This window comes from Cicer arietinum, chromosome 3 (assembly GCF_000331145.2).
Source record: "Cicer arietinum cultivar CDC Frontier isolate Library 1 chromosome 3, Cicar.CDCFrontier_v2.0, whole genome shotgun sequence".
In the NCBI taxonomy this organism is placed as follows: domain Eukaryota; kingdom Viridiplantae; phylum Streptophyta; class Magnoliopsida; order Fabales; family Fabaceae; genus Cicer; species Cicer arietinum.
Window position 1 is genome coordinate 730,780 of NC_021162.2, and position 18,656 is coordinate 749,435.

Consider the following 18,656-nt stretch of genomic DNA (forward strand, 5'->3'; position numbering starts at 1 on the left):
GTTAAGAGTATTGCATATTGCATAAATTTCCTTAATGGACATCTGGACTTGAAGTATTCACCGTGCATATTCTTATACTCTAGTAAATTATATTCTAAGTATGATAAATAATAGTGTTTTTTTAGAATTGATACAATAAACTAGTACTCACATTCCTTCGAGATTTATAACCCATATATTCTACTTATACAACTAGGTTCTAAATTCTACGATTCCATAAAAGTCCACGAGAGTTAAACTATTAGACTCAACATCTCAATATTTTAGAGCGCTACTACCAATTGTTTATAGATATCTATTCCGGTTTATTAAATAAAAGTTCTATTAACTAGAGTACGCTCTTAAAGCTTAATAAATACTAAATGCAGAGTTTTATAGGAACTTATGTAGAAATTTAAGATGTAACACATGTGCGTCATCATTCCTACTTGTTTCATATAAATAATATATTGTGATGCAATTTAGCTTTTATAAAGTATGTCAATAAGGTTGTGGTTTATAATACAAAAATATGAATGTGATATTTTGTATGTGTATATTTTTCAATATATGAGATTCAAGGCTTGTACTACTTACTAGCTAGATTAAAGATGCACAAAAACGAGATTGTGTAATATATTTTAACTTAGTTACTCATTAATTAGATTCAGGGGCGGAGCTTTGTAGGGACAGGGGTGGCTGCGACCACCCCAAACTTGTGACTCACGAACGTCGAACTTGCGATCCGCTTCTAGATTCACGAACGTCGAACTTACGATCTTTCTCCGCCGTTCGTAGCTCATCTGCTTATCGCCTCTACCTCCAAATCGCGTCGCTCCTCTGCTCGTCGCGACCGCCTTTGCCTCTAGTCTCCAGATGGCATCGCTCATCTTCTCGCCATCTCTGACCGCCTCCGCTTTGGCCGTTTGTCAATCGTCAAAACTCGAAAGATTCAAATTTCAATTTCGTATTTTCGGTTATCATCATAATTGATGTTTGGAGTTTTGTTAGTGCTGATTTGGAGTTTTTTGAGTGCTGATTTGGAGTTTTGTTAGTGCTATGTTTGGAGCTTTGATATGAAGTTTGGAGTTTTGATTTGGAGTTTCAATTAGATGTTATTGCTGATTTTAGTTTGGAGTTTTTGTGTTGCATATAAGGTGTTTGATTTTATGTCCATATAAAGTGTTTGAGTTTTGTTGTTGCAAATAAGGTGTTTAATTTTCACTGAAATTATGTTTTATGTTTCCTAAATTGGTTGATTTAGATAAGTTTTCGAGAATGAAGAAGTATAAAAGAATTGATTGTTTTGGAGTTTTGTTTGATTTGGAGTTTTGTTTGTTTGAAGTTTTTATTTGTTTCAAACTAGATGTTAGTGTTGATTTTTGTTTGGAGTTTTTTTGTTGCATGTTTGATTTTTTGTCCATATAAAGTGTTTGATTCTTTCACTGAAAATATGTTTATGTTTCCTAAATTGATTGATTTAGAGAAGTTTGTGAGAATAAAGAAAAGTAAAAGAATTAATTCTTTATTCAAAACGAAAATTTGTGAGAGTGAAAAAGATGAAGAGTGAAAGGAAAATTAAGAGTGAAAAGAAAATTTTATGTCGGTCACCTCAAACTTTTTAGTCAAGCTCCGCCATTGATTAGATTATATTAATTTATCAATTGTTAAAGTTTTTGTCTTACATAATAATGATTTGTATACTTTATGAACCATTGTTTGATATTAATTTGATCATGAAACGATAAGTTTCAAAATAACAACTCTATAACAAAAAATATATTGACTACTTCGACTATAGTCGGCTTAAGCCTAAGTCTCAATGGCTCCTTGTCCGCAATTGAGGTGAGTAATACATCATACCTAAGTGCTTGAGTACACCCTGTAAACTAGTTGAGGGGAGTATGTTATGATAAAACTTTATTCCTATATGATGTTGATCCTCTTGTGTACTTGAGTAACTATTGTGAAAGTAAATATAAAGTATAAGTATACTTTTAAGTATGGTATCCTTATGTAGTTTGCAGACATAATGATGATGCTTCAAATCCTTAATGTCTAGAGGTTGTGACATGTATACATGTTGTTAAATGTCTCCTATACAAAATGCATTATTTACGTCCAATTGATGCATTTGCCATATGTACCCAAATGCACGAGATAAGATTATTTAATTGTTTAAGAGTCACAAGGGTGACCTCCACACACTGCACAAGTTTTTTCTGATGCAATATCTCTCTTCGAAGTAACTTCCTCCACCTCATCAGCCTTAAAGGGGTCAATTTCCTTAGAAGTCAGGTCCACCCACAAGATAGGTGGCTTCGGCGACACTGGAATCTCATAACAACTTGCTACCTCAGTGACAGTCAGTAGGGGATTATTCACCAGAAGTGGAAGCTCTGCCTCAACCCGCCTAGACGGTCCTGTAGTAAATAAATAAAGTTTTCAATAAAGTTTTTTTTATTATGATTTTAGTTATTTGAGTCAAAATTGAATAGATAAATGCATCAAAACTTTTAATTTAGTTAACTAAACAGATACTATAATAATACGCACATAGACAAATAAAAAAAATAATTAGTCAAAATATTGGTAGTACTTATAATTTGTTTTACTTTTTTTTATTTTGTTTAAAACATAATTTTACTTTACTTATCTAAAAATAAAAATATATAAATCATCAATAGTTAAATAACACATTTGAAAACATAAAAAATCATAGAAATCACAAAAAAAAAATAGTTGAATAAAAAGGAGCAAAGGATTGGAAAAAATAAACATACAAAATGGTTAAAAAAAAAATTAAATTTTACAAATCAGAAAATGTAGCGTCAGCTATGTCGACATTAAAATGGTGATTAAACTTTAAAAATAAAGTAGCATCTACCATATTTTAGTTAGCTTTGACTAGGCTGACGATATTAATTAATAATAACACCAAAAAATATGATAGCTAAATACAAATAAATGAAATCTCTCACTTTTCCATTAAAACCATTTGACCCAACTTTATTAAGATAATAACAATGATGATTTTTAAGTATTCAAAAATTAGAAAATAGTCAAAATAGTCAAAATACTAATTGAGCTTAAGTTGGAAAAAATAAAATAATACTAGTACTATATTTGACTGATACTGTATTAAATAGTATACCAGGTTCTGAAAATTCAATTGGAAACTCATGAATTAAAAATATATTGAGTAACAGTAATCTTTACAAATTTATGGTATTCAAATTAGTGTATATATATATATCCCTCTTATTGTTAAAGTAAAACATATTTCAAGCGTAACTTTACAAATTTGTTCATTAATAAAAAAAATGAAAGGAAGTATGAGCTATTGGGTCACACTAATAGTGATAGTGTGGATGAGTGTAATGGTGAGAAAATCAAAGGGTGTGAGATCTATAAAAAATCAAGTGTCACAGTTTGTAGAAGATCGCGTACCATTAGGAACGAAATGGGCTTTTTTAGTTGCTGGTAGTAACGGTTTTGAGAATTATAGGCACCAAGCTGATGTATGTCATGCATACCAAGTATTAAAAAGTGGTGGTCTTAAAGATGAAAATATCATTGTTATGATGTTTGATGATATTGCCTACCACCCTAAAAACCCAAAGCGTGGCGTTATAATGAATAGGCCAAATGGGCCAAATGTTTATCAAGGTGTTCCTAAGGTACCTATGTATCTCAACTTCTTTATACTAATTTATTCTTTTTAATAAGTATATAATAGAGGTGCATTGACTAAAATTATTTTACACTTTCATCCACTAATTATTTATGTTAGTATTATATATGCATGTTATAAAATTATTTTTAAAAAATAACCATCTAGATTATATTAACAATTTCTCCTTTTCAAAAATGAACAAACAGTTGATATTTGATAAACTGAAATGCGGTTTTCAACTTGTAATAGTTCTGTTTTTGTGTTTAGTGTATGTGAGAATTGTCGTTAGACTCTTTATAATATGTATACAAAAAAAAAAATTAACACATTTTTTGTACTATCAAAATTAACATGTCATTTTCGTTACTCTTAATTTATTTACTTTTAATATATATAAATTAAATAAAATTATTGGTCATAAAATTCATAATATCGATTAATACTTTATTTTTGATTGTACCCTAAAATTTGTACAATGAATTTGTTTTTAGGATTACACAGGAAACAATGTTAACCCAAGAAATTTTTTCGCGGTGCTTAGTGGAAACAAAAATGCTACAATTGGAGGCTCTGGTAAGGTGCTGAATACAAATTCACATGATTCCATTTTCATTTACATGGCTGGCCATGGTGCTGTACACGCATTCGGTTAGTAACTGTTTCATATATGATTTATTTATTTTTAAAAAAATCATACTAAATATGAAAACAAGTTGTGCTAGATTATTTTATTTTGTAATAATGCATATATTTTTATTTGATCAGGTTTAATAAATAAAGGAGATATATGGGCCGCCGATTTGGTAAATGCATTGAAGAAAAAACATGCTGCTTTAGCCTACAAAAAGATGGTGAGTTTCCTTAGATATTTTGTATTAAAAAAATAGTTATTTCAGTTACTCCTTTATATATGTAAAATATTACATACTAATTCGTTGAGAGCATAATTTTATGATTAATTTTACTAACAAATATATCTTATACAAATAAAAATTTAAGAAAGAATTGAGTATAAAATTATATTTAACGAATTAATTTAATGAAAAAGGTGATATACATCGAATCATGTCATGCTGGGAGCATGCTCGAAAATCTTCTTCCAGGTAATATAGGTATCTATGCAACCACAGCTTCCAAAGTTAATGAGAATAGTTTTGCTATGTACTGTCCTGGAACACCATATTCTCCACCAGCTGGCATTACATTTTGTTTGGGAGATACATATAGTATTTCTTGGATGGAAGACAGGTATTGTTCACTCATTAAATAATAAAAATGCTTTATTAATTTATTAGCTTTTCATTCTCCACTTTTTTTTATTTCTTAAATTTCATATCAATATTACAAGTAATACAAATTTAAATTTTTTGCCGCTCTTAAATAAATATTAAAGGTGTGGTTATAAAAAAATTACACATATTTAATTTGTTTCTATGAAATACTAATAAATTATTGTTTAGAGACTCATTTAATATTTAATTTAACTTTTTTAAAACATTTTTATCTAACAAGTAAAAATTGTTGATCTCTCCTATCTTTTGAACCGGAATCTGCCCATGCTAATATAAAATCTAAGAAAATAAATATTCTATGAAAAATCAATTTTATTCATTCCTCGAAATTTGATACATAATCAATGTTAGGGATAATTTAGTCATTATCATTTAGTTACTTTTCCATCAATTTCTATTTTCAATTTGAATTTCAAATTTCAAAAACACCAGTTTTCAATCATTAATATTACCAAGCCCCAATACATTCTTATTATTATTATTATTATTATTATTATTATTATTATTATTATTATTATTATTATTATTATTATTATTATTATTATTATTATTATTATTATTATTATTATTATTATATCTACTTACTATTTCCACACAGTTAGTCAAAAGTTAAATATCTCAAACAAAATATTGGTTAATTTTGATAAAAAATATTATAAAGTTAAATGTGTATATAATGTATATTGAAACACTCCTTTAATATATTTTTTTTGAACAAAGAAAAGGTCAAATAACAAAATCAATTATTTAGATTTAGTAAAAATATTTTTTACTTGATGAAAATTTCATATCCCACAAACCTGTTTTTTTTTCTTTCAATTTCTATGTTTTTATATTTTATATTCTTTTTACTTTCAAATGTCAATTTCTTTGAGAAAATATTTAGTTGTTTTCTGGCATATGTTATGCACGTAGAACTTTGTTTTTATTGAGTCATGCATTTCCCCTTGAGTATTTTTTCTAGCTTCGCTTCTGAGTTTGAATATATGTATAAATATTATACTACTCAAATACTCTTCATCTACATGTACATAGTATTTTTTTAGTAAATTTTATTATACTCTTATAACAATACAAATTTTTGTTTGATAGAGATCTTAAGAGTCGTCTATTTACATATTAAATATTTAATATATAACTTGATATTAAATATTTTGAGTTTGATATATTGAACAGTGAAACTAGTAAGAGGTCGACTCACACTCTATACGGTCAATATTTAAATGTAAGTTATTTATCCAGTTTTATCCTTCTCTCAATACATTCATGTGTGTAAATATAGTATTCAAATAATATTGATTCATTATTAAATACTTTTAATAATGTACAGGTTGTAAAAAGGGTAGAACATATTGATCCAATTTACATATCTCATGTGATGAAATATGGAGATACTACTGCTGTATGGAATAGTGATGGCTCTGCATTTTCCTATGAACACTTCAATACGACAAGATTAGTCAAACAAGACGATGCTTCTTTACTTCATTTGAAGCTTGAGGTTATTCTCAATTTTTTTATCTTATTGCAAACATGTCTTTATATAGATTCATATACTAGAAAAAATTGAATGATATTTAATATTTTTCTCATGAAATTAAGTCTATGCACTATATATAGGTTTAAATACAAATAAAATTAAGCGATGGTCAATCCTTTTTCCCCCTATTTTTCTCATGTGATTAAGTTTTATACACTACTAGCGTAATTTTTTTCCCACCATTATCCAATCAAATCACGTGATAATTTCAATTTATTATCTTAGTTTATAAAATATCTAGTGAAAGATGATTGGATGAATGTGCAAACTATTTTTGTATTTTATATCTAAATTTAAGTCATTTTTCACTGTAGTTTGAAAGTAAATGATATTCCCCTATTTTAGTCGATGATTCTTTCTAAATATTGTAGTTGGAAAAAGCACCGCATGGTTCAGAGGATAAGTCAAAAGCACAAAAAGAATTAAATTATGAACTTGCTCGTAGGAAGCATGAGGACCATACTATCAATCTCATAGTAGATCTTTTGTTTGGAGAAGAGAAAGACTCTATTAAAATGGATCATGTTCGTAAAGTCGATCTACATGATGTCGATTATTGGGATTGTCTTAAAATGCTTGTAAGCAAAATAACATATAATTTATTAATTTTACCACTTCCTTTAATTAAATTATTTATAAAGAAAATTTTAGTAGTTGGTGCAATACATGTTACACAGTAAATCACTATGTTTCCACTTTATTTTATGCAGTGGAAAACTTATCAGGATCATTGTGGTATCTTATCACCGTATGGAAAGAAATTATACTCAAAAGTTTCTGTTAACATGTGCAACGTTGGCATTTCAGAGACACAAATAATTGCAGCAACATCTCAAGCTTGTCCCATAAAAAATCATATTTCTTAAATTTCTTCGTCAAGGTGTAGTGAAAATTATATATTGATAAATAAATTGTCCTAGATTATAGGAAATGTGTAATCCTTCTTATTTTTAGTAGCTTATTTCTATTATAGTTATGGTGTACTCCTTTGAGAGAAGTTTGGATTTCACTTTGAGATAATTTATTGACATATTTACGCCCTTCTTATAAGAAGTAAATATACACTACGCCAAAAATGATATTTTACAACGCTTTTTTTAATCCATTTACAGCGTTTTTTTTTTAAAACAAGCGTTGTAGAATTGCGCGCTGTAAAAGATACAACAGCGCTTTTAAAAAAGCGCTATAAAACATGTAGATGTAATGCGCGCTTGTTTTACATATTTTACAGCGCTTAGTTGAAAAAGCGCTGTAAAATGCATACCCATAATAAATATATTGGGTGCATATTTTACAGCGCTTTTGCGAATAAGCGTTGTAAAATGCACACCAAATATATGAATTATGGGCATTTTACATCGCTTATTTGAAAAAGCGCTGTAAAATGCATACCCATAATAAATATATTGGGTGCATATTTTACAGTGCTTTTTCGAATAAGCGCTGTAAAATGCACACCAAATATATGAATTATGGGTATGCATTTTACGGCGCTTTTTAGAAAAAGCGCTGTAAAATGTACACCCAACATATGAATTATAGGTGCATATTTTACAGCGCTTTTTCAAAAAAACACTGTAAAATGTGTTTTTTTTTTTAACATTGTAAATTAAATTTTTAAAAAAGCTCTTTTTATGGCTTTTTTTTTAGAAAGCGCTGTCTTTTATCTTTTTATCCAAAATTATTTTGATCCAGAATCAGTTCACACAACAACAAAACATATTCAAATACCATAAGCATTCACACAATCAGTAGACAAAAAACAGAACTCTGTAACTTAATTAACATATATGTAACTCTGTAACTCTGTAATTCTGTAATTTACAACATAATTAACTACTTTCAGATACATATATATAACCTAATTTACAACCTAATTAACTACATATTCATATGCATGTTCATATACTGTGTCCTATGATCATATACATATAATAACTAACAGAATATACATAATATGCACAAACTACCATATAATATTTAGATCCCTTGCCCAGCAACATGCTATTTCCCAGAAAATCAAATAATTTGCATTTCAAGCACATACTGACACCATTCTTCCTTTAATTCCATTAGATCTTCATCAGAATATGATGGACTGGAATTGTCAAAGTACTGCAATATAAAAATTGAACATATTATATTAAGTTAGTATCAAATATATAGATAATTTAATTATATATGAAAAACATATAATGAAAATACCGTACCGTTTCTGGGATAATAGTTTTATTCTTGTTAACAATCTCCTTCATGAATCTCAATACGTAGTACCCACAGTCGATGTTGTTTGTTTGACGAGGGCACTGTAAAATAAAAACATATAAGTCAATAAAATATTTGTGCATTAATCGTAAAGGCATATATTTGTAAATGAAAATTTAAAGGCATATATTTCAAACCTTTATTGGGATCCATGTGATGTTATTAGACTTTTGCTTCGACACTGTAGCACCTCTTTGAGCTCGAAAAACTTGTAAGGCACTATCGAATGAATAAATGTGATTATTATAGCATGAACAAACACATTATTTATATATATATGTGTGTAAGAAATAAATGAATATTACTTACGTGTCGAGCATAGTCTTTATTTCGGGGTGATTGCTGTAATTGTCGTGCACGGGATCCAAATAGTATATAACTTCAGAGACCGCATTGATTGCAAATAGCACCCAATGTGCCCTACAACAACAAAAAATTGGTTAAGCAATTTTGTTTATACACAACTAATAAATTAAATTCTCATCAATTAAAAAAGATAAAATTACGTACCCTGAATTATATGGTGCCAAGAACAATTTATCACTTTCTATATTTCCTAAAAACATATCTACAATGTATTTTTTTACATTGTCTGGATCGAGTTTCCACATCGACATCTTACGTGGAGACAAGAATGAGTATTTATTTGACAATTTCCTCGTGCACACGACCTTCTCATACAAAAACCTTCAATGAAAATTTTAAACTAGATTAATTACCAATACATTTAATTAATTACCAATAAATGCAATTAAAAGTATTTTTTACTTTATGTACAAGCACATGACAATAGCACTAAGCTCCTTATGGTTGAGAAGTTCGTATATGTGCTCATTTTCGAGAAATTCATCATACTCATCTCCGAATATAGCTTTATTCATTGGTATGATGCGCGAATCGTCGTTGCTGTCCATGTTCTGTTTTACTTGGATGTCAAGACACGCCCCGTGTTTAGCAAGGCGTGGCTGACTTATTTTAGGAACATGGGTAGCAGCGACCGATTTTCCCCGATCCAGATTTTTTGTTGCTGCAAGTTTGGCAACTTTATTACCCTCCAGCCTTTGTAGTTTGGCAGCCCTATTAACCTCCAATTTTTGAGGTTTGCTGCCTTTTTTTACAAAAATGAGGTAAATGTTAGTTTATTGAATCCTAAAAAATGACAAACCTTAGGGAATAAATGTGACAAACCTTTTCGGGAGATGTAACTGATTTGTTTCTGGGAATCTTTTTTTCGAGGGCAACAAGGTGGGTGGGCCATGCCACGTAACTACCAATAGCTTCGCCCAATAACTGCATATCTTACCAATAGCTTCGCCCAATAACTGCATATCTCCATCGTTGTCCGGTATCGACAACGGTGCAGTTGGTTCGAAAGCAACAACAGGTGATACTTTGACATGGCCCGTAGGGATCGGAGTATTGTGCAATACTTCTCCCGAAGTATTGTACAATTTTCCTTTTCCCACCTTCCGATGAGTAGGCGAGGACAAGTATAGCACGCATGTAGTGACACCCTAAATCAAATAGTTAAAACATAAGTACGATTAATATATAAGTTTGTTTAATACATAAGTAATTACATAAGCAAGTAAGTAGTAAGTAATTAATTACCTCGGGAATACTCTTCAAACCGACGTTGCAACTCCCGGTTTCACTCTCCATTTGTATTTCAGGTTGGAGCTGAACCGGAAGTTGCTTGTCTTTATTCGTATTCACCAAGAGTGCCACTTGCTCCGATAGGATTCTGAGCTTCTCTAATACTTCCTCGTTGGAAGGTTTTTGGCGCTTCTCTTGAGGAAAAAAGCTTTTGGGAGTTACGCCAAATCCTTTCCCCCTCACTCGACCGGAATACTCAGGGACATTAAACACTTTCCCAAGAATGTCCCTGCAAGTATCCTTGTTGCCCTCTTGAGTTTCAGAACTTTGTTCAACAGTTTCCTAAAATACATGTAACATTAAAAAGATAAGTTCAATAGCATTTTTAAAATACAATATTAAAAAATATTAAAGTGATAATATACTTACACAAAGTTCTACAACTTTCTTGACATTTTCATTATCAACCACTCCATCTTTGTTAACACGCGCTTCCTTCCATAAGATATGACGACCCAAGGGTTGATCGGCTTGGGTGTCTTTTCTCTATTCGTTAAAATCATAAACAAAATAATACAAATTAGTTACACACTATAGTTTATAATACAAATTACTTCATTATATAAAAGTGATGTTTAATTACTTACAATTTGTTGTTCAAGGCGTGCATATCCCATACGTGATTTCTTGTATGGGTGTTTTGGGTTGCTTGCCCGTTCGCGATTTGCCTTACTAATATTCTATATAAAAAAAAAATAGCAATTGTGTAAAAATTTAAAATACGCTACGAATATGAATAATAAAACACAAATGCTAATAAATTAATAACTTACGACAAACGCCGGGTCAGAACGTTTGGAAACAAATGCACTCCATTCATCCTTTGATATATAATGTTGATATATCTTTGGAGGTTCAGCATTTGTGTTTCCTTCTCTATCTTTTAGATAGAAATTTGAGAGATGGGATCTAAATCCACGATGGATTTTCCCAGCAACTCTCAAAACATATGACTTTCGTTCCTCATCAAGAACAAAAGTGGTCTGCAATGAAAACAATCATAAGTAATGTATTTTACAGAAAAAACATTATAAATGACAAAAGAGTAGATCAAAATATTTACTTGAATGTCATTCCAGATGATATCTTTGGCATCCTTCAACGCCTTATCTCTCCAGTTGTCTATTGTTATTGGGACATTTTGACGAACAACAGCCCCAATGTAGCTTACAAACATGGAGCTGTTGGGGTCAACTGGCTGACCACTCTCGTTCCAGCCAACCTAATAAACTCATATAGTAAGTACATGCCCTAAACCCTAAAAAAAGATAAAAAAACACACAGCAAACAGAGTATAAGCAAACAGAGTATACCTCAAATTTAATGCCACTGCTCCGTGCTTTAATCACCCTTTGCATGATAGTTGCACCACGTTTGACTTCTTTTTCGTAAGTCTTAGAGGTGCCAACTTCTTCATTTTGAACTTCTAAATCTTTGTTTGTATCCATTTAACTACAACAAGTTCAACATGCACTTTAGTATAACATCAACAAGCTCAACATGGATCATGCATTATTATAAACAAACTCAACATGTATCAGTATATCTTAAAAAAGCTCAACATGCATTCTAATGATTACAAAAATTTAATAACATCAATACCTGAATAATGATGGTTCGAAGAAAGACGAAATGCAAAGAAAAGAGGGTTTGCAGAAAGTTCACAGAAATATGGTTCACAGAAATACGGTTTGAAGAAATACGTAATGAGGGTTACGTATTTCAATGAAAATATATTGTGTGCAATGGGAGAGATGAACTTGGATGGAAATAAGGAAACAAGCTCAACTTGCATTTTAATGATTACAAAAAATTAATAACATCAATACCTGAATAATGAGGGTTCGAAGAAAGACGAAATGCGAAGAAAAGAGGGTTTGCAGAAAGTTCACAGAAATATGGTTCACAGAAATACGGTTTGAAGAAATACGTAATGAGGGTTACGTATTTCAATGAAAATATATTGTGTGCAATGGGAGAGATGATCTTGGATGGAAATAAGGTTCGAAATGAAGGAGATGATCGTGGAAATAAGGTTCGTAATGGACGTGATGATAGGGTTTGCAAAAATAGAGAAGAACGATGAAGGTTGAGATGATAGTGAAGTTTACGTAATGAAGAGGAAACTGAAGCGGTTACTGTTATGTACGATAGGGTTTGCAAAAGAAGAGAAGAACGATGAAGGTTGAGATGATAGTGAAGTTTACGTAATTAAGAGGAAACTAAAGCGGTTACTGTTATATATACGTAACCCTTTTACATCGCTTTTTTATAAGCCTTTTACAGCGCTTGTTTGAAAAGCGCTCTAAAAGGCGTCTTTATTTAAATTTTTAAAAGGCTCTTTTACAACGCTTCTGCCAATAAGTGCTGTAAAAGACCTCCGTATTTTATTATGTTATATGAATGTTTTTTTAAAGCCTTTTACAACGCTTTTTCAAATAAGCGCTGTAAAAGGTCTCATTATGTTAATTTTAAAAGGCTCTTTTACAGCGCTTATTTGAAAAAGCGATGTAAAAGACCTCCTTGTTTTATTATGGTATATGAATGTTTTTTTTTAAAGTCTGTTACAACGCTTTTTTAAATAAGCGCTGTAAAAGGTCTCATTGTTTTATTACAGCGCTTCTCTTCCTCTTCACCAAACTCTTCTCATTTTATGCATCTTCTTCACAAACATCAAAGCTTACTCTCTCACAATTCAATCTCCACCTCAACACCCTTTTTCTCTCTTTACATTCCCTTTCCTTCTTAAATTGTGTGCTAATTCGTCGATAAGTGGTTCGAAACTTGGTCTTCAGGTTCATTGCCATGTTGCGAAAAATGGGTTTGAGTCTGATGTTTTTGTTAACAATGTGTTTTTGGGGATTCCCATGATGCGTACAAGGTGTTTGAAGAAAATCTTGTTAGATAAGGTCTTGTTAGGTGTCTGATGAATGTTATTTTTAAAGCCTTTTACAACGCTTTTTCAAATAAGCGCTATAAAATGTCTCATTATTTTATTTTTAAAAGGATCTTTTACAGCGCTTTTTCAAATAAGCGCTGTAAAATGTCTCTTTATTTTATTTTTGTGTTTGGTTTATTTGGGTTGGGATGACATTAAAAACATTGTTATCATTGTTTATTGGATTAAAAACATTGTTATCATTGTCTTTATCACAATACTTTAGGAGACTAGGCTTAAGCTAGGCCGTCCGTTAGGGGCCTATGGCCTGGCCTACTTATGGTCTGACCTAGCCTATTTAATAAAAAGACTTGGCTTAGGCCATTTTTAAAGCCTATTTATTTAAATAGGTCAGGCTCAGGCATATAAAAAAGCCTATTAGGCCTGACAGGCCGGCCTATATATATTTTATTATTTATTAATATTATTTATTATTATATTAATAATATTATTTCCTATTTTAAATTCTATCAATTAAGCAATTACTCAGTAAGCATTCCATATTTAAAGGTGGCACACAATTCATCCATCATTTTGTTATTTAGATTTGTGGCATTGTTAGTAATGATCTTGCTTGGTAGACCATAACGACATATTAATTCCCTTTTTATAAATTTGACTACCACATTTTTGGTTTTTGTGGCATTGTCAGTAATGATCTTGCTTGGTAGACCATAACGACATATTAATTCCCTTTTTATAAATTTGACTACCACATTTTTGGTTACATTGGCGTATGAAGCTGCCTCTACCCACTTGGTAAAGTAATCAATTGCCACCAAGATGAAGCGATGTCCATTTGATGCTTTCGGTTCGATCATTCCGATGACGTCTATGCCCCACATTGAGAATGGCCAGGGCGCTGAAAGGGTGTTCAGGGGCACTGGTGGGGCGTGGATATTATCAGCATATATTTGACATTTATAACATTTCTTTACATAATTATAACAATCTTTTTCTAGGGTGAGCCAATAATATCCGGCCCGAAGAATCTTTCTAGACATGGCGTGTCTATTCATATGGATCCCATAAGAGCCATCATGGATATCTTGTAGAATTTCCTTCGCCTCATTAACATCAACACATCTAAGGAGTACCATATCGTGATTCCTCTTATACAAAATATTTTCGTTCACAAAAAAACTCGCGGATAACCGTCTCAAAGTTCTTTTCTCATTCTCCGATATTCCGGGAGGATATTCTCTATTTATAAGATAATGTTTGATGTCGTGATACCACGGTTTTCCGTCAGTTTCTTCTTCCATGACATGGCAGTAGGCTGGATAATCTCGACTCTCCATTTTAATTGATGGGATTTCATCGTTTCGATTTATTTGGAACATAGATGATAAAGTAGCCAAAGCATCAGCCAATTGATTGTCTTCTCGAGGGACATGGTGAAACGTGATTTTGTCAAATTCTAAAGACAATTCTTTTATGTAGGTAAAATAAGGTATTAACTTCTTATCTCGAGTTTCCCATTCTTGGTTAAGCTGATTAATGACTAGGGCTGAATCTCCATATACTTCTAGAACTTTTGCTTTTGATTCCAAAGCTGCCAAAACTCCCATGGCGCAAGCTTCATATTCTACCATATTATTGGTACAGTCAAAACACAATCGCGCCGTGATAGGTATGAACTTCTTTTTTGGAGATATTAAAACAACCCCAATCCCATGCCCCATTATGTTTGAGGCCCCGTCGAACAACAAGGTCCATTTTCCATCATCATATTCTTCAGACAAAACCATGATACTTTCGTCTGGGAATTCACATTGCATTGATTTATAATCATCAACAGGTTGATTAGCTAGATAATCTTCTATTGCACTCCCTTTGATGGCTTTCTGAGTAACATATGTAATATCATATTCTGATAACATCACCTGCCATCGAGCAATTCGCCTTGTGAGAGCGGGCTTTTCAAAAATGTACTTGATTGGATCCATTTTGGATATCAAATAAGTTGTATGGCAAAGCATGTATTGCCTCAAGCGATGAGCCGCCCAGGCTAAGGCACAACAAGTACGTTCTAACATTGTATATCTTGTTTCAACATCTGTAAATTTTTTACTTAGATAATAAATGGCATGCTCCTTTTTTCCTGTTTCATCATGTTGCCCCAGTACGCATCCCATGGCCCCGTCGAGGACTGTAAGATACATAATCAAGGGTCGGCCCAGAACTGGTGGGGCTAGAATTGGAGGATTTTGCAAATACTGTCGGATTTTTTCAAATGCATTTTGACATTCTTGGTTCCACACAACTGTTTGATTTTTCCGTAAAAGTTTAAATATCGGTTCACAAGTAGCAGTTAGTTGTGATATAAATCTTGAAATATAATTTAGTCTCCCAAGAAAACCGCGAACTTCTTTTTCTGTACTCGGGGGAGGCATTTCTGCAATGGCTCGAATCTTATCGGGATCAACCTCTATTCCTCTCTGACTAACCAAAAATCCCAATATTTTGCCCGATCTCACCCCAAAAGTGCATTTGGAGGGGTTGAGCTTTAGCTTAAACTTTCTAAGTCTTTTGAAGAGTTTCTTTAGATCAATAATATGTTCTTCTTCTGTTTGTGACTTAGCGATCATGTCGTGTACATAAACTTCGACCTCTTTATGTATCATGTCATGGAATAGGGTTACCATAGCTCTTTGGTAGGTCGCTCCAGCGTTCTTCAGACCAAAAGACATTACTTTGTAATAAAATGTTCCCCAAGGAGTGATGAAAGTCGGTTTTTTCCATATCTTCAGCTGCCATCTTAATTTGATTATACCCAAAGAAACCATCCATAAAAGAGAAGAGTGAATGGCGAGTCGTATTATCAACCAAAATATCGATGTGACGTAACGGGAAATCATCTTTAGGACTAGCTTTATTAAGGTCCCTATAATCGACACACATTCGTACTTTGCCATCCTTTTTTGGCACTGGTACAATATTGGCTATCCATTGGGGATAATTTGCCACAACGAGGAATCCTGCGTCAAATTGTTTTTGTATTTCTTCCCTGATTTTTAATGACATATCAGGCTTCATTCGCCTTAATTTTTGTTTCACCGGAGAAGAATCGGGTTTTAAGGGCAATTTATGCTCCACTATGCTAGTATCCAATCCAGGCATATCCTGATATGACCAGGCAAAAACATCTTTGTATTCATGTAAGAGTTGGATTAGTTTGTGATATACTTCTTTCTTTAAGATGGTGACAACCTTAATTTCTTTCCTTCCTTCTTCAGTCCCTAGATTAACAATTTCTATCGGTTCCTTAAAGGGCATGATACCCTGGGTTTCCCGTTCTACCGCTCTTAACAAATCTAGAGGGGGTTCATAATCTTCTTCATTATCTTTTTCTGTTTGACTAACAAGATGGTTAAGATTATGCAACGAGATCTTAGTACAGTCGTCTGTGAATGAACTATTCCCAAATCTGCAGGATTCAAGGCTAGGATAAGGAGAAAAAAGGACAAGAGAAATAAAAAATTAAAAAATTAAAAAAGAAATTAAAAAAAAATGGCGAATGAATATAAACATATGAAAGTGGTAAGAAAGAACAATAAGAAAACAAAATGAGAATGCATTTATTGAAATTCAAAGTATTGGAAAAACAACATTGTATCCATCCTAAATATAATGAAACATCTTAAGGTCTTAGTAACAGTAATAATGCTTTTAGAATTACATTGGAATTGCATTAAATATCATAGGTGACTTGACTACTTTACAATTCCTGATTTCTGCCCCTACACCACACGGGCGAATCCAATTGGCATCCCCATCAAACATGTCATCTTCAGCTGCCGCAATATGGATTTCACTTGTTGGTCTTGCACTTTGTAAACTCCGTCGGATGTCACAGATGGAAATCCTTTCGATTCTTGGCTCTCGATTTTCAATTCGAGCTAATCTTTTTTCTTTTTTCTCTTTGACCAATCTCCGTTTGTCATCCCTGGTGGGTTTGTAACCTAAACCCCACTTATCTCTATTTTCAGGAAGTTCCACCGGTTCTTTGAGCCCTTCTTCATCCTTCCCCAACTCGTGCCATGGATGGTGTCCTCTGCTCAACATGAACTTAGCCACCATAATAGCAATGTTTGACATATGTGGTTCTATAGGTGTCGTCTCGACATAAGCGGTGTCCACGATTTCTAGTGTTTGGAATGCAGTTTCTAGAGCGTCTTCTGCCGTCTCAATATAAGGTATGGTGGACAGATTACTCACCAACAAGTCTCCTTCTCCCGACACGATTACCAATTGGTCATTTACCATATACTTCAGCTTTTGGTGTAAGGTTGACGACACTACACCGGCAGAATGGATCCATGGCCTACCCAATAAGCAACTATAAGCGGGTACAATATCCATCACGTGAAACGTGATTTCAAATGTGACTGGGCCTATTTGAACTGGGAGATCGATTTCCCCCATTACTTCTCTGCGACTCCCGTCGAAAGCTCTAACAACCATGGGACTTGGTCTCATATATGTACCATCACAAGGTAGTTTTGCTAATGTTGATTTGGATATGACATTCAGTGAGGAGCCATTGTCAATGAGGACTCTTGACATTATATGGTCGAGGCACATTACTGATATGTGTAGTGCTTTATTATGCCCTCTCCCTTCGGTCGGCAACTCATCATCTGTGAAAGTTAGGTGATTGTTGGCTGTGATGTTATTTATGATGCCTCCAAATTTGTCAACGGTGATGTCGTGAGTAACATGAGCCTCATTTAGTATTTTCATCAATAGCTTCCGGTGGGACTCAGAATTCATTAATAGGGATAACAATGAAATCCTTGTAGGAGTATGGTTGAGTTGGTCAACTATTTTGTATTCACTCTGTTTGATGATTTGGAGAAATTCCTGAGCTTTTTCATTAGAAACCTCATTTTCTACTTTCTCCTTTTCAACTTTCTTTTCCTCTTTATTTGTGTATGCCTTCTCAAACACCACTCTCATTTCTCTTTGTGATTTTCCCGGGGAGTATATCCGACCGTTTCTAGCCATTCCTCCTATTCCTGAAACGTTCGTGACAGCGGTGGTTTTAAAGCTAGAAACATCTTTGTTCTTCTGTTTAGCTAGATGTACCTCTTCATTATAGTTCCAAGGTACGACTTTGTTGTCTTTATATGAAAAAGGGCTTGGTATCTGAACTATTAAAGTCTTCAAATCACTGGGGGCATTCATACTTTCCTCCTTAGTGAAATGAATGACCAATGGTTTTGGGATGGTTATGCCAAGTTTTTCTTCTGATTGGGTTGCAATCATATCGTCATCCTTTTCCCAACGACCTATTTGAATGGTGCC

The 18,656-nt window shown here is 32.6% G+C and overlaps 2 protein-coding genes across 2 annotated transcripts; one reads left to right on the forward strand and one right to left on the reverse strand.

The window, feature by feature from the left end:
- Nucleotides 1-3,298: 3,298 nt before the first annotated feature.
- Nucleotides 3,299-7,377, forward strand: LOC101490235 (vacuolar-processing enzyme-like). The gene is made up of 8 exons (XM_073365959.1): nucleotides 3,299-3,659; nucleotides 4,147-4,303; nucleotides 4,421-4,506; nucleotides 4,704-4,903; nucleotides 5,550-5,580; nucleotides 6,278-6,448; nucleotides 6,859-7,065; nucleotides 7,198-7,377. Exons 1-8 carry the CDS (start codon nucleotides 3,303-3,305, stop codon nucleotides 7,351-7,353), a joined length of 1,365 nt encoding a protein of 454 aa, XP_073222060.1. The 5' UTR covers nucleotides 3,299-3,302; the 3' UTR covers nucleotides 7,354-7,377.
- Nucleotides 7,378-15,974: 8,597 nt separating this feature from the next.
- LOC101490878 (uncharacterized) lies at nucleotides 15,975-18,617 on the reverse strand. Its single transcript, XM_004491640.4, has 2 exons — nucleotides 17,029-18,617; nucleotides 15,975-16,776 (listed from the first exon to the last, which is right to left on the reverse strand). Exons 1-2 carry the CDS (start codon nucleotides 18,615-18,617, stop codon nucleotides 15,975-15,977), a joined length of 2,391 nt encoding a protein of 796 aa, XP_004491697.4.
- Between the last annotated feature and the right edge of the window lie 39 nt (nucleotides 18,618-18,656).

Coding starts and splice junctions, on each gene's coding strand:
- LOC101490235 (XM_073365959.1), top strand. CDS start 3,303: ATGAAAGGAAGTATGAGCTATTGGGTCACACTAATAGTGATAGTGTGG. Junction 4,507..4,703: donor CTTTAGCCTACAAAAAGATG/GTGAGTTTCCTT, acceptor TTAATGAAAAAG/GTGATATACATCGAATCATG. Junction 6,449..6,858: donor TACTTCATTTGAAGCTTGAG/GTTATTCTCAAT, acceptor TAAATATTGTAG/TTGGAAAAAGCACCGCATGG.
- LOC101490878 (XM_004491640.4), bottom strand. CDS start 18,617: ATGATTGCAACCCAATCAGAAGAAAAACTTGGCATAACCATCCCAAAA. Junction 16,777..17,028: donor ATATTTAATGCAATTCCAAT/GTAATTCTAAAA, acceptor TGAATCCTGCAG/ATTTGGGAATAGTTCATTCA.